This window comes from Phacochoerus africanus, chromosome 1 (assembly GCF_016906955.1).
Source record: "Phacochoerus africanus isolate WHEZ1 chromosome 1, ROS_Pafr_v1, whole genome shotgun sequence".
Taxonomy (NCBI): Eukaryota; Metazoa; Chordata; class Mammalia; order Artiodactyla; family Suidae; genus Phacochoerus; species Phacochoerus africanus.
Window position 1 is genome coordinate 13,967,022 of NC_062544.1, and position 13,701 is coordinate 13,980,722.

The 13,701-nt window shown below is 46.5% G+C and overlaps 1 protein-coding gene across 7 annotated transcripts in view; it reads left to right on the forward strand.

The window, feature by feature from the left end:
* Positions 1 to 13,701, forward strand: part of CYFIP2 (cytoplasmic FMR1 interacting protein 2) — a 167,136-nt gene that overhangs the window by 60,741 nt on the left and 92,694 nt on the right. For all 7 annotated transcript variants that reach the window (XM_047776763.1, XM_047776484.1, XM_047776576.1 and 4 more), the window contains 6 exons: positions 2,739 to 2,905; positions 3,599 to 3,746; positions 7,231 to 7,384; positions 8,597 to 8,753; positions 9,273 to 9,369; positions 12,344 to 12,420. In XM_047776763.1, the coding sequence (XP_047632719.1) occupies positions 2,739 to 2,905; positions 3,599 to 3,746; positions 7,231 to 7,384; positions 8,597 to 8,753; positions 9,273 to 9,369; positions 12,344 to 12,420 (800 nt within the window). The remainder of the gene's footprint in view (positions 1 to 2,738; positions 2,906 to 3,598; positions 3,747 to 7,230; positions 7,385 to 8,596; positions 8,754 to 9,272; positions 9,370 to 12,343; positions 12,421 to 13,701) is intronic.

Consider the following 13,701-nt stretch of genomic DNA (forward strand, 5'->3'; position numbering starts at 1 on the left):
AGCCTGGGAAACTCCATATGCCGCGGGAGCGGCCCAAGAAAAGGCAAAAAGACAAAAAAGAAAAAAAAAAAAAAGCCAGAAATGACAAAGACTTTCCGGAACATCATCTTACTAGAAATACATGAAGTGCACTTAGTACAAGGAAATCAGTTTCTTGATAGCACCAGTGAGACCACTATCAACAATTACCACAAATGAAGGTTTTGTCAACCTTCATTTTTTGAGAGGAAGTATTTTAAGTTTACCTGAATAAGTTTGTCGGATGTTGGACATGCAGAAGTTAGTGTGTAATTTTCCTACCTTTTCTCTCTTATTGCGCATCACTTATTTATGGGATATTTCCTTACATTCTGTTTTCAATTCTATTAGTATTTTTTATTTTCCCTGTAATACTTTTAAGGTCCAAAAGCTCTCCCTTGTTCTCTGAATGTTCCATTTTCTTGAAATAGCACCCTTCTCTTGTGTCATAAATGTGCTATCTCCATGAGGATATGGTTGTTTTTTCAATCAGCTTTAAAGTGATTATCTTTTTGAAATTGTTTCTAGGATTTAAAAGTAAAAAATGATGGTACTATCCAAAATTCTTTATTTCAGAACCTGACAATAGATTCTTTTTAACATAGGCTTAAAATCAAAACAGCATACCTTCTAAGCTCAGATAGGCTGGTGACTCCAAGGGTTTTGATCAACACCTTAACAAATCTTTTTCCATTGAAAAAAAAAAAACTATCAACTTTATTGAGGTATAATTTACATTCAGTAAAGTGAATCCATTTAAAGTGTATAATTCAAAAAGTTTTGACAGTTATATGTATACAGAACGTTTCAATTTTCCCTTCAAAACTTCTTATGCCATTTGCAATCCATCCTTTCCTCATCCTTGGCCCCAGACAATCACATTTTTTGCCACTGTAGATTTTTTTTGCATTTTCTAGAATTTTATATAAGTGGAATCATACAGTATGTATTTTGTTCACAAGGCTTTTTTTTTTCACTCTAGCATAATAATTTTGAGATTCATCCACATTGCATAGTTTTTTCCTTTTCATTGGCATAGTTTGTTCCTTTTCATTGGCTGAGTATTTTTCCATTGTGTGGATATTCTATAATTTGTATATCCATTCAATTGTCCATAAACATTGGGCCATTTCCAGCTTTTAGCCAATATAAATAAAGTTGTTTTAGCAGTTCTCTGGCATTTCAGTGGGTTAAGGATCTGGCGTTGTTGCTGCTGTGGCTCTGGTTAACAGCTGCAGTGCAGGTTCAGTCCCTGGCCCAGGAGCTTCCACATGTTGAAAGTGCAGTCAAAAAACTAAAACGGAGTAGCTTTAAATATTTGGGTGTAAGTCTTTGTGTGGACATAGGTTTTTATTTCTCATTTTAAGAAACTGCCAGTTTTCCAAAGTGGGTGTACTATTTTATATTCCCAACAATTATATATGAGAATTCTGTTGCACCTTTGCATTCCTTGTGTTGCCAGCCTTATTAATCTTAGCCATTCAATTTGCCTTTTCCTGAAAACAAATCATATTTAGCATCTTTTCTTGTGCTTATTGGCTCTCCATACATCATTCTTTGTGAAGTATTACCTGTTGAAATCTTTTGCTTACTTTCTAAAGTTGGGTTTCTGACTTTTTGTTATTGAATTGTGAGAACTCTTTATGTATTCTAGCTACAAGTCCTTAATCGCATGTGTGTGGCAAGTATATTTTCTAATCAGTGATTTTGCCTTTTCATTCTGTTAGGGGTGCTTTTTAAAGAGCAACTGTTTTCAGTTTTGATAAAGCCCAACTTAGTTATTATTCTGTGGTTTGTGATTTTTTTGTGTTCTATCTAGATAAGAAATTTCTGTCTAACCCAAAGTTGCAGATTTCCCCTTAGATCTAACTGATCTTTAGACTCTTTATACTTTATACTTCCCCAAAGGAGACACCTGGCTTCCCATTTCTCCCCTATCCCCTTAAACTTCGCACCAGTAAACAAGCAAAGCAGCTGCATAAATGTCTGGCTCCCTTCCTTGGGATGGGGAAGGGATGCTTATCACAAGGACAAGACAGTCACCTAGCGAGAGGACACAACCCACAGGCAGACAGATCCTGAGTGAGCACCAAGGTCCAGGTGATACGGCACCTTGCAGATATTACAGACACCTGTTTTCCCACCTCTGCAGACAGAGAAGTGAGTCAAGAGGCTAGAGAGGAGGTAAATAGAAGGGCAGAGGCCTTCCCCCACAGGACTTCTCTAGCAGTCTTGTTTTATGGACTCCAGCAGTTACTGGCCAAATTATTTCAAAAGCAGAGAGTGTAAAAATTCTATAGGAAATTTTATAGTTAAAAAAAGAAACGCACAAGTTTTATTTGATATGGCCTCTGAATACATGATAGGAAGCCTCTGAAAGTCATAGTGCTACTCAAAACATGGTCCATGAACCAGCTGCCATTTGTCCAACAGGGCACAGACCAGTTAGCAGCAAGATGGCAAACTTGTGCCAGAATGAAAATCTGCTGATCATGAAGCACACAGGCAGTGTGGCTGACATCTTTGCTTTGTAGCAGAACTAAGGAAGCTGCATGCGGACGTCCATTCTAGCACACAAGTAGCCATTCTACCCGAGCAGCTCTAGCTGGCCTCGTGCTTCTGGATGTCTCCGCCAGCACCCTCCCTGAGGTGTGGTGAGGGTATGGGACAGACGGTATTCCGAGGCACGGTGAGCCTGACCTTGACCTCTGCCTGGCCAGGTGATCGCCATGATCAAAGGTCTGCAGGTGCTCATGGGCAGGATGGAGAGTGTCTTCAACCAGGCCATCAGGAACACCATCTACGCGGCCCTGCAGGACTTTGCCCAGGTGACCCTGCGGGAGCCCCTCAGGCAGGCGGTGCGGAAGAAGAAGAACGTCCTCATCAGGTGGGTCTTCAGACAGCCTTTTTCAGGGCACGTCGAGCATTTTCAGGTGCAGGGTGCAGGCCACAGAGGACTTCTCCAGCTCAGTCAGCTTCCAGGGAAGTGTCTGAGCAAGCACGGACTCTTCTAGTAAGTTCCAGAAAGTTCCAGGAGGCCCTTTTAGGGTCAATATTGGACCTTTGGGATAAGTCCCCATCTCTGGTTTTGGAGCCCATATCCAGCTCTGTCTACCTTCACTGAACCTCATCTGTGAAATGTAGGTAATGATGGTACCTACTCCATAGGCTGTTGGGATGATGAAATGAGATAATCCACGAGTAGACCTAAGCACACAGTAGTGTGGAGTAAGTAAGCAACAAATACAAGCTATTATGAAAGCGTTAAATATAGAGATTGAAATGGACTAATGAGACTCTGCTATGACCAAAAAGAAAAATGGCCATCCTGCTTCCTTCAGCTTCTCTCCCACCATGTGGGCCAAGAACTGAGTTCTCAGCAGCCAGTGCACCAGGGGGCACTTATGAAAGGCAGGCATCGCAAATCTGTTAAGCCAGCATCCCGGGAATGAGCATGTTTCACCAGCACACCAGGAGCTGGAAGGCACATGGTCCTGGGACTCTGGACTCTAGAAACAGGCTTACTGTGCCACCTTCCAACAGCAAAACCTGGTCTGAGTCCTGGTTCTTCCTTCCCCAGTGTCCTGCAGGCAATTCGGAAAACCATCTGTGATTGGGAGGGGGGCCGAGAGCCCCCTAACGACCCATGCTTGAGAGGGGAGAAGGACCCCAAAGGTGGATTTGACATCAAGGTGCCTCGGCGTGCCGTGGGGCCCTCCAGCACACAGGTAAGTGGCTGCAGTCACAGGCCCGCTCTGCTGACTCAGAGGCCAGCCAGGCTCCGGTAGGTCATCCTGGCTGGACCATGGGGCAGTGGGGCTGGGGGTCCTCAGGTAGGAAAGGCAGGGTCAGGCAGCTGCTCTAGTCTTATTCTGCCATCTTGTTTTGATATAAGAGGGAGGACCACTGGCTTAAGATTCAGGAGACCTGGATTCTAGTCCTAGATACCTGTGTGACCTCGGGCACGTTACATAATCTCTTTGTGCCTCAGTTGTCTATCTGGCAAATGGGGGTAATACCAGGACTGGCTGTCCTAGCCTGTGAAGTACAGATTCCCAAGTATAGGAGGAATTTAAAGTAGAATCTGTATGTAGCTATCCTGTCCCTTTCTAATGAACCCTGACCCCCCCCCCCCTTCCCCTGTAGTGACATCCTAGCTTGGGAATTCCCAAGTTTTGCCTCTGACTCGCTGTGTGATCTTGGGCAAATGCCTTGACTTCTCTGAGCTCTGATTATCTTCTCTGTTAAATGAAAACTTTGGATGGGATCATGTTACTGATAAAACATCCCTTTTGTTACTCCTCACATTTCCCCCAAATCAAAAGTATCAAAAGCTGGAGTTCCCGTCGTGGCGCAGTGTTTAACGAATCCGACTAGGAACCATGAGGTTGCGGGTTCGGTCCCTGCCCTTGCTCAGTGGGTTAACGATCCGGCGTTGCCGTGAGCTGTGGTGTAGGTTGCATACACGGCTCGGATCCCGCGTTGCTGTGGCTCTGGCGTAGGCTGGTGGCTACAGCTCCGATTCAACCCCTAGCCTGGGAACCTCCATATGCCGTGGGAGCGGCCCAAGAAATAGCAACAACAACAACAACAACAACAAAAGTATCAAAAGCTCTTGACCCCTTAAAGAAAGTCTAATCATCAGAAATATTCAGAGTTGCCAACCAGAGCTTTTTGAACAAGAGGTTGCCTGTGGCTTATCCAAAGTAGTTGTAAAATTATAGAAAAAACGAAAAGTAAAGAACCTAAGGCATCTTAGTTAAATCCTTGCCTCCTACTGAAGGATAAATAGTTTCTGGTAGGCTTTTTGAGGTATTGGAAAAAAGTATATGGACCCATTCCAGCTTTTAAAGGTCATACAGGCCCCAGAATCCACAGACTGGGAAAATCTGCTTACATGACCTTTAACCCCCTCTCATGTCGGACATCCTGAGACCTTGAATCACCTGAGCTGAACTGTCTGAAGCCCACCCCTGACCCTTCTCACTGTGTGTGTGTCTGTGTCTGGAGCTGGCGGGGAGGGGACTGGGCGAGCTGTGTTCTCAGCACTGTCATCATAGGTTCCCCTGGCCCCCAGACCACTCGGCACTTACCTTGCCTGCTGGAGAGATGTGGCACCCCTCAAGGAAGCTTCTCCAACTGTTCTCTGTAGTATCAAGTGCCAGCGACCTTTCCAATCCAGAATGGCCTGGAGGGGCTAAACAGGAGCTTCTGACTGTTTCTTCTAGGACAAGGCAAAAGAGAAACCAGAAAGGAGGCGACTGAGAGAGGGGGCCAACAGAGAATGAGAGAGGGGTCGGGGGTGGGAGGGAGAGAGGAGTATTTATAAAGATAATACAAGAGGGAGCATCACCAAGAGTTAAGCCCCCCAATACCCCCAAGTCCTGTTAGGATGGCACAGACACACCTAATAGACTCCTAGACAGTCAGCTTGGAATAGCCCTTAGAGGCAAACTAGTCCCCAACTAGTTCCTCCCCTATTTAACAGATGGGGAAACTGAGGTTCAGAGAGGGGAAGTGACTTGTTCAAGTCACAAGGTGAGTCTCGGTGGAGGTGGGACGAGAACCAGGTCTCCTGACTCCCACCCCGGGGCTCTGTTAGGGCTCTCGGAGCAGAGTGGATGTGGCGCGTAGCAGAGCTGGGAGGTGACTGTTCCTGTGAATTAAATGCTTTGTTCAATAAAAGTAAGTGGGGGGGAACAGTTTCCCCTCTTAGGGGTGAAAGGGGTTTTCAGATAGTTAGAACTGGATACCGATGAACCAACACCCACACAGACTGGACTGAGGAATCCTTTCTCGGAGGACTCCCAAGGCAGTCGTCAGAGCTGTGCCTCTCCAGTCTTAGGGATGGTCAGCCGTGCCTGCTGGCAGGATTGCAGAGGGTGGACTGTCCGGTAGCCCCGTGGTTCCTTTACCACGAGGGAAGTGCTGGGGCAGGGACGGCGAGCCACTCCTTTCTGTGGCCGCGCTGGCCAGCCCAGGCGGGGTGCACAGTGGGTGAAGTCCTAGGGCAGGTCAGAGGCGGCCAGGATGGACGTGGTGGCAGAGGGAGGTTGGAGCATCTCAGAGGTGGCCGGCAGGTGGCCCCTAGCAGTTGTGGCGGCTTTCCCACCGTATACAATACCTCTTGCTTTTCTCTCTCTCTCTCTCTCTTCTCTCTCTCCCTCTTCCCTGTCTCTCCTGCCCTCCCATTCCCTCCTCTTCTCTCCTATCTATGTCTTAGGCCTGCCAGTGGTCCCCGCGGGCTTTGTTTCACCCCACTGGTGGCACACAGGGCCGAAGAGGCTGCCGATCCCTGGTATAACACCGCCTGGCTGGGTTGGTTGGGTACACTTCTCCAGGAGGCAGCAGGAATGGACTAGCCTGGCTCCTCACGGCCCCTTCCAGCCCTAAGATTCAAAGACACATGGTGTGGAAAGATCTAGATTAGCACTTGCGCCTTTTGCACTTAAGGCCCTCTGTAAGCAGGAGTTAATTGTCTAGTAGGCCTCCTGTGTAAGTACCCATCTTCGCCTGCTTTCCACCCAGCGTTTCGACAGGCTGTGCGATGCAGCTGGTGCCCCCAGAGGGCACTGTCCCTCCACCACGAGGGTCAGAAACTTGAGGTAGTGGGGGGCTTGTTCTGATCTTACCCCGTTTCACAGTTTCTCGGAATGTTAGAGCTGAAAGGGACTGGTTGGAGAAAGCCTCTGGTGCAACCTCCTCATGTTAGCAGATCAGAAAACTGAGGCCCAGAGTGGGACATTGCTGCCCAAGGTCACACAGTAGGTCAGTGGCAGTGGTTGGCCTGGAACCCCAGTCTTCTGACTCTGAGTCCAGTGCCCTACCCAAGGTGCCACTATGGCTGTCCAGTAAAGCAGGGAGTGGTGACTCCAGGGTGACGTGGAATGAGGTTCTCCTCTGATGCCCACGCCCTTGGCCGAGCAGAACAGGCAGGCACCTGGGCCTTGAAAGACCTGGTATCACCAGGTCCTCCTACCCAAGGATGTCACCAGACCTGGGCAGAACATCCTTCCAGGCTGGCCAAGCTCCCTCTTAAAGGTTACACATTCCAGATTTTATGTCTCCAACCCTCAACTGCTGCTTCCTAAGGCAGTGCTTTTTAAGGGCAGATATCTGCCGAACAAAAAGAATAGAAATACAGCACAAAGCAACCTTTCCCCCTGGGTGGAGGCCAACCCCTGACCTTCCTGTCTTCCTCTCTTTTTCAAGCTGTACATGGTGCGGACCATGCTTGAATCACTCATCGCAGACAAAAGTGGCTCCAAGAAGACCCTGCGCAGCAGCCTGGATGGGCCCATTGTCCTCGCCATAGAGGACTTCCACAAGCAGTCCTTCTTCTTCACGCACCTGCTCAACATCAGTGGTGAGCCGCCCCGTCGGGTGAGGTGGGGGGGTGCCCAGGAACCGGAACTGTTAGGGTCATCAGGCCAGGGGTTGCCACCAAAGAAAAAGGCACTTTCCAGTGAAACCTGGGAAAGGCCAGGCTCACTCCAGCTCTTCTCACTTAGCTAAATGTGGTAGATCCTTGTGGCTAATTCGTTATGAGGTCCTTAGTAAAGGGGGATCAAAAACAGATGACACGGAATTCACATGGTGGCTCAGAGGTAATGAACCCGATTAGTATCCATGAGGATGCCGGTTTGATTCCTGGCTTTGCTCAGTGGGTTAAGGATCTGGCATTGCCATGAGCTGTGGTGCAGGTGGCAGGTACAACTCGACTCTGGCATTGCTTTGGCTGTGGTGTAGACTGGCAGCTGTAGTTCTGATTTGACCCCTAGCCTGGGAACTTCCATATGCTGCAGGTGTGGCCCTAAAAGAAAAAAAAAAAAAAAAAAAAGCAGGCGATACTTGCAGACCCACCCAGGGGCCAGTTCAGCCTTTTGCTATAAAGTGGCAGATCTGAACCAATTAGTGCCTGTTGCTCCTAGCAGAGGGGGCTCCTGGGCTGCACTTGGGTCCTGTGTCCCCCGCCCCATTTCTCTGGTTGGTGGGATGTGTGTGCAGGTGGGTTGGGGAGTGAAGTGGAGCAAGAGCAGCATCCCAGGGCCCTAGGACAGTGTCTCTCAGTATTGGAAAGAGTGATCTGAGACAGTCTACCCTTCTCCAGGAGAGCAGCCTGGGAAGGGCCCTGGAGGCCTCTGAGCAGGAAGCAATCCAGAATTACCACACATAAGGGGCCATGGAGCTGCAGTCCAGTTAGAAGGGGACACCCACGGACCTGTCTTGACACTTAGAGCAGACGCACTTTGACACTTAGTTGGCATGTTCAGGAAGGCTTTGTAAGGGCATGGTGGAAACTTTCAGGACATCTAAAGCTCTAAAACATCTCTGCCCACCTCATCCCCCTACCCCCGCACTGCCACTGCCTCTGAAGCTTTAACAAACACTGTCTTGTCAATAGACGTTAGACTGGCCTTTAAGTTCAGGAGAGTGGGACCTACTGATCAAGTCATATTCAGGGTACCTGCTTGGTACCTAGCACAGTGAGAGAAAAATAAAGTTTAAAAAAATAAGAATTAAGGTCTTCTGGTGCTTCTGATGTGTAACCCAAGGCTGTTTTCCCTCATGCTTCCAGAAGCCCTGCAGCAGTGTTGCGACCTCTCCCAGCTCTGGTTCCGAGAATTCTTCCTGGAGTTAACCATGGGCCGGCGGATCCAGTTCCCTATTGAGATGTCCATGCCCTGGATTCTCACAGACCATATCCTGGAAACCAAAGAACCTTCCATGATGGAGTAAGAGGCAGGGCTGGGCCAGTATGTTCCTGATGTGCAGGTGGAGGACAGCCTGTGCCCCAGGGAACCCTGTTCTTTCCAGAACTTTCCAGCAGAGGCAGTGTGCCCCACCCAGGATCAGGTCACACCAGATGTGACTCAGCCCTGCAGATAGGTTCAGAAGTCCCACTTGCCCTTCCTAGGCTTTGTCAGTCTCATAACAGCCACGCTGGGAAGATGAACATCTCAGGGATTCAGGAAGCTAATGTTTTGAACAGCCACCAGATTTCTCTTAGTCCCAGACTGAATTTTCTCAGGCCTTGCATTTATGGACATTCATGGCTTTTGATTTCTGTGAGCAGACTGTTAAGTAAGTCATTACAGAGTGATGCTGCAAACCTTGTAGCGTGCTGAAAGGGTCTGTTTTTCCTACCTCTGAGTTTGTTCACCCAGCTTTTCATATTTCCTGAGCAAGTTGAAATCTGCCTGCTGTAAGCGAGATCATTAGTAAGCTACCGGCCATGGTTTTTCCCTCTTCAGGTACGTCCTCTACCCATTGGATCTGTACAACGACAGCGCCTACTATGCTCTGACCAAGTTTAAGAAGCAGTTCCTGTATGATGAGATCGAAGCCGAGGCAAGTGACTGCTTCTCCTTTTGTTTTCATGATCTTGTTCCAAGACGCTGGACTTTTCAGATCTCTAGCTGTGGGCACAAAGTCGGGGGGTCTTAGTCCGTTCTGGCTGCTGTAACAAAATGCCATGGTCTGTGGGCTTATAAACAACAGGAATGTATTTCTCACAGTTCTGGAGGCTGGGAGTCTGAGATCGGGGTGTCCGCATGGCCAAGGGGAGGCCCATCTCATGGGTCCCAGACTTCTCGTTGCGTCCCCGTATGTTGGATGGGGCCAGAGAGCTCTCTGGATCTTTTTTCAGAACAGCCCCAATCCCATTCATGAAGCTCCCATCCTTATGATTCATCAACTCCCAAAGGACCCGCCTCCTAATTCCATCACCTTTGGGGGTGGGGCGGTCAGATTTTAACATAAGAATTTTGGAGGGACACAAACATTCAGACCATAGCGTGGGGGATCAATGACTTTCTCTGGAGACAGATCTTTATAAACATTGTGATCAACCAAAGGGACCTATAGAAGGATGGTGGAATTTCTTTTTCAAATGTTAAGGGTTGGCATTTGATAGAACTGCATGGGTAAAGTTAATTTTCTAATGGGTTTTTGCAGTTGGATTACTTGGCTAATAATAATAACAACAGTAATGCTACCTATTTTTATTATATATTTATCATCTGCCAGGCACAATACTAAGCACTTTATGAACATTTTAAATAATCTTCACGATAACTTAAAGAAGTGTATGCTACTATTTATTTTACAGATAATAAATCTGAGACTGGGTGTAGTCAGGTAGCATTATCCCAACATCATGCCGCTTAGAGAGTCACATCCTAGCACTGGTGGGACTGAAATAGCCATCCTCTTACCTATGAAGCCATTCAATGGTCAGTCAATGGCTTTATTTCTGTAATAGTCAGGAAAGGCTAGGTTATGTGGCAGTAACAATCACAAATTCTTTGTAGTTTTAAACTAAAGGTTCATTTTACCATTATGGGTTGGCTGCAGGCTCTGTTCCATGTAGTCTTGAAGCTGGGACCCATCTCGGATGTTAACTGGTTGCCATGGCAGGAGGAAGTGTCAGGATGAATTGTACTCTGATTCTTAAAGCTTCCACCTGTGAAGTGAGACATGTCATTGGTCAAAGCAAGTTGCATGGCTGTGCCTCCTTTCAAAGAGGAGTGAGGAAGGGCAAGCCTACCATGGGCCTGCAAGGACCAGAAACAGGAAATCAACAGCACTAATGACTGTGATATATCTTAGTTTTGTCATCTGGAAATTGGAATGAGAGTCTCTGGTCCACTTAAGTACATGGAGTCATATAAACATAGAATGAATCCAATTGTCACACACGTATAAGGCATTCTTATAAAGGAAAGATGTGAATGCTTTAGGATAAACATTAGTACCAAATTAGTTTGAAAGAGTATGTATTTCAGTGATGGGCTAGTAGACATGCTGCTTTCTTTCTAAATCTTCGGTTGCCATGGGAGTTGAAAACCTTGACGGACCCCAATGAAATCCATCCTCTTTGTCTCCTGAGCAATGCACAGACTTAGGAAGGAAGATGAATTGTAGATAAGTTAATTGACTACATCTCAGCTTCAACAAGTCCATTCATTTTCTGATAAAATTTTAGATAGTCATGTTCTCCAATAGACTGAAAACAAAAAATACAGAGTCTCAGGTGTCCAAGTGACTTTTTAAAAATAAATGTAATAAAAGCATACAGACAAGCCCTGGGTAACATTGGAGGCCATGGGGCTGAAGTATAAATTGAGACACTCCACCCCACCACCCCCCGCCCCCAGCTCATGGCCTGCCCCCTTTCTCTTCCCATCTTCAGACTCTGTTCTGAAGGGCCTCTGTGTGGGTACCCAAGCTTTGTCTCCCACCCCTGCCATGAACAATGTCCCCTCAGCCAAGCCCAGGCCCTAGTGTTGCCCACAGGTGCTGTGCAGCCCACCCTCAGGAATGAACCCAGGGAAGAGTGCACAGAGGCCCTGGAAGGGGCTGAGGCTATTTGGGCAAGAACATTCGATCTAGAAGGGGAGCTTGAGGTGGGCACCCCTATCTGGACCCTTTGGGTTCTTTGTCTGGAGGAGGGCCCCCTGGGACTGCTGAAGCTCAAGGTCCAGGGCAGAGGCCTTGGTTACCTGTATATAAGGACAGTGCTGCACACAACACTGTGTTTGCATGTTCAGGATAACATTTTGGGTGTAAAATAAAAGATATGAAATGTCTTTGAATAAAGAGTTAACCCCATGGAGCTGGGAGTTTGGTACGAAAAGAATCAATCACCAGTCTATTTCCTTTGAAGTTAGACTGCTACCTACTGGAATCGCAGCCCATCTCTTTAACATCCTGCCTTCAGCCATTCCCTGCTCTTGCCATCACTGGAAGATTTACTTTCCATCCTCTCTATCAGAGGTGACCTTTTCCTCACCTGAGCATCATATTCTGCCACCAACATGACAAAACACTGAAAAGGCAAGATAGTCTCTTGTTCATTAAGAACCAAAGATTTTTAGCAAACCGTTTTAAAATTTCCAATCACCATCAACTTTGTCTGCAAAGCAAGGTAAAGTAAAATGAAAAGAAAAGATAAGAGAGTAGTCTATTGGGAGAAATGGGGAGGCTGGTTTGTGTAATTGCAGGATGTGAAGCCCTGTCTGTGGTGTTCCCCCGGGGCAGGTGGCAGGCTCCTCGTAACAGAGAGGAGGGGACCAGTGAGGAGGGCAGTTCCTCAGAAGCTTTTTGAATTCTGCCTTCTCTGTGCCTAGTTGAGGACCTTGAGAGCAAGGGGCTAGACTTCTCAAACATACTTGGCCACAGTATATTCTTTTTTTTCTCTTCAAAGCATCTTGCTCCGTAACATGCTGCAGGCAGCCTTACCCAACTGCCCTCTTCAGTTCTTCAAGTTTCTGTAATAAAGCCAGATAGTCACCATTGACATTTTCTGCTCCCTCTTCACCAGGTGAACCTGTGTTTTGATCAGTTTGTCTACAAGCTGGCGGATCAGATCTTTGCTTACTACAAAGCCATGGCTGGCAGGTACGAGAGCCCCAGGGCTGTGTGCGGCAAAACTTCCTAATATTGCTACCTGCAAGACAAGCTTCTCCCTTGCAAAACCTCCCTTCTTCTGGAGCACCTAAGGAAATCTGAGGGATTCCATGGGCCAGTTGGGTGCTCGAATGTAGGAGAAAGAAAAATAGGCAGCTCACATGCTACAGTGAAATGACTCATGGAGCTTACAGTCTAGTGAGGAAACAGACATTACTAAAAAAAACTAATGAATACACAGCAATGGGGAGATTCCTATGAAGGAAAGTTAGTAGAATTTATGAATTAGTCTTTGGGGTGGGTAACTGGAAAGGCTATCCTGAGAAAGTAATATCTAAAGTTGATAGGTGTTACAAAAAACTAGGTGAAGAATAGGATAGGAAATTGCAGACAAAAGAAACTACTTGTGCAAAATCCCCTGTGGCAGAAGCATTGTAGTAATAACATGCCTGCTCCTACTTCACAGGGATGTAGAGAGGATTAATGTGAATTAGTCCATGTAAATGTCTCACTCGCAGACGAGGCAGGCTGCATGGAAAGCAGGGCCCAAGTTTGCAGCCTGTAGGCATTTATCCGAGAAGGAATGGAACACCATGGGATGGTTTCCAAAGTATGACAATGACTTGATTTGATTTTTATTTTCAAAAGTTTGAACTTTTGAAAACATTACGATGTAGAGAATAGATTAGAGATAAGCAAGAATGGATGTGTGAAGGCCAGATAGGAGGCCAGGGAAGAAGTCTGGCAAGAGGCATAGCAAGTGTTACAGGCTCATTGGTATTTTCAGTATGGGTTGATTTAGACCCCTGAGAATTCCTGGGTTCAAGGAACCCATAAGACTACTGGTCAAGATAAACAACTCTCTCTCTCTCTCTCTCTCTCTCTCTCTATATATATATATATATATATATATATATATATATATATATATATACACACACACACACACACATAGTATTTCCCTTCTTATTGGAAATTCAAATGGTACAAGCCAGTGATTTCAAGGATTGTTACTTATTTTTTTCTTTCTACAGTAAAGATTTGCTTCATTTTGCTTCCAACAGCTGGAGTTGCGCTGATGTATTTCAGAAAGGGTGTTCAAGTGTCTATTAACACAGAATGTGCATTAAATGAAGTGAATGGCTCAATGATGGAAAGCAGAGAAAGCATATACTTAGGGTTTCAGCGAAAGCTCTGAGAATACAGCCTTCCACAAGGAGTCACTTCCAGAGTATCTGGATTGAATTGCATGTTTTTCTAACAGTGATCTGG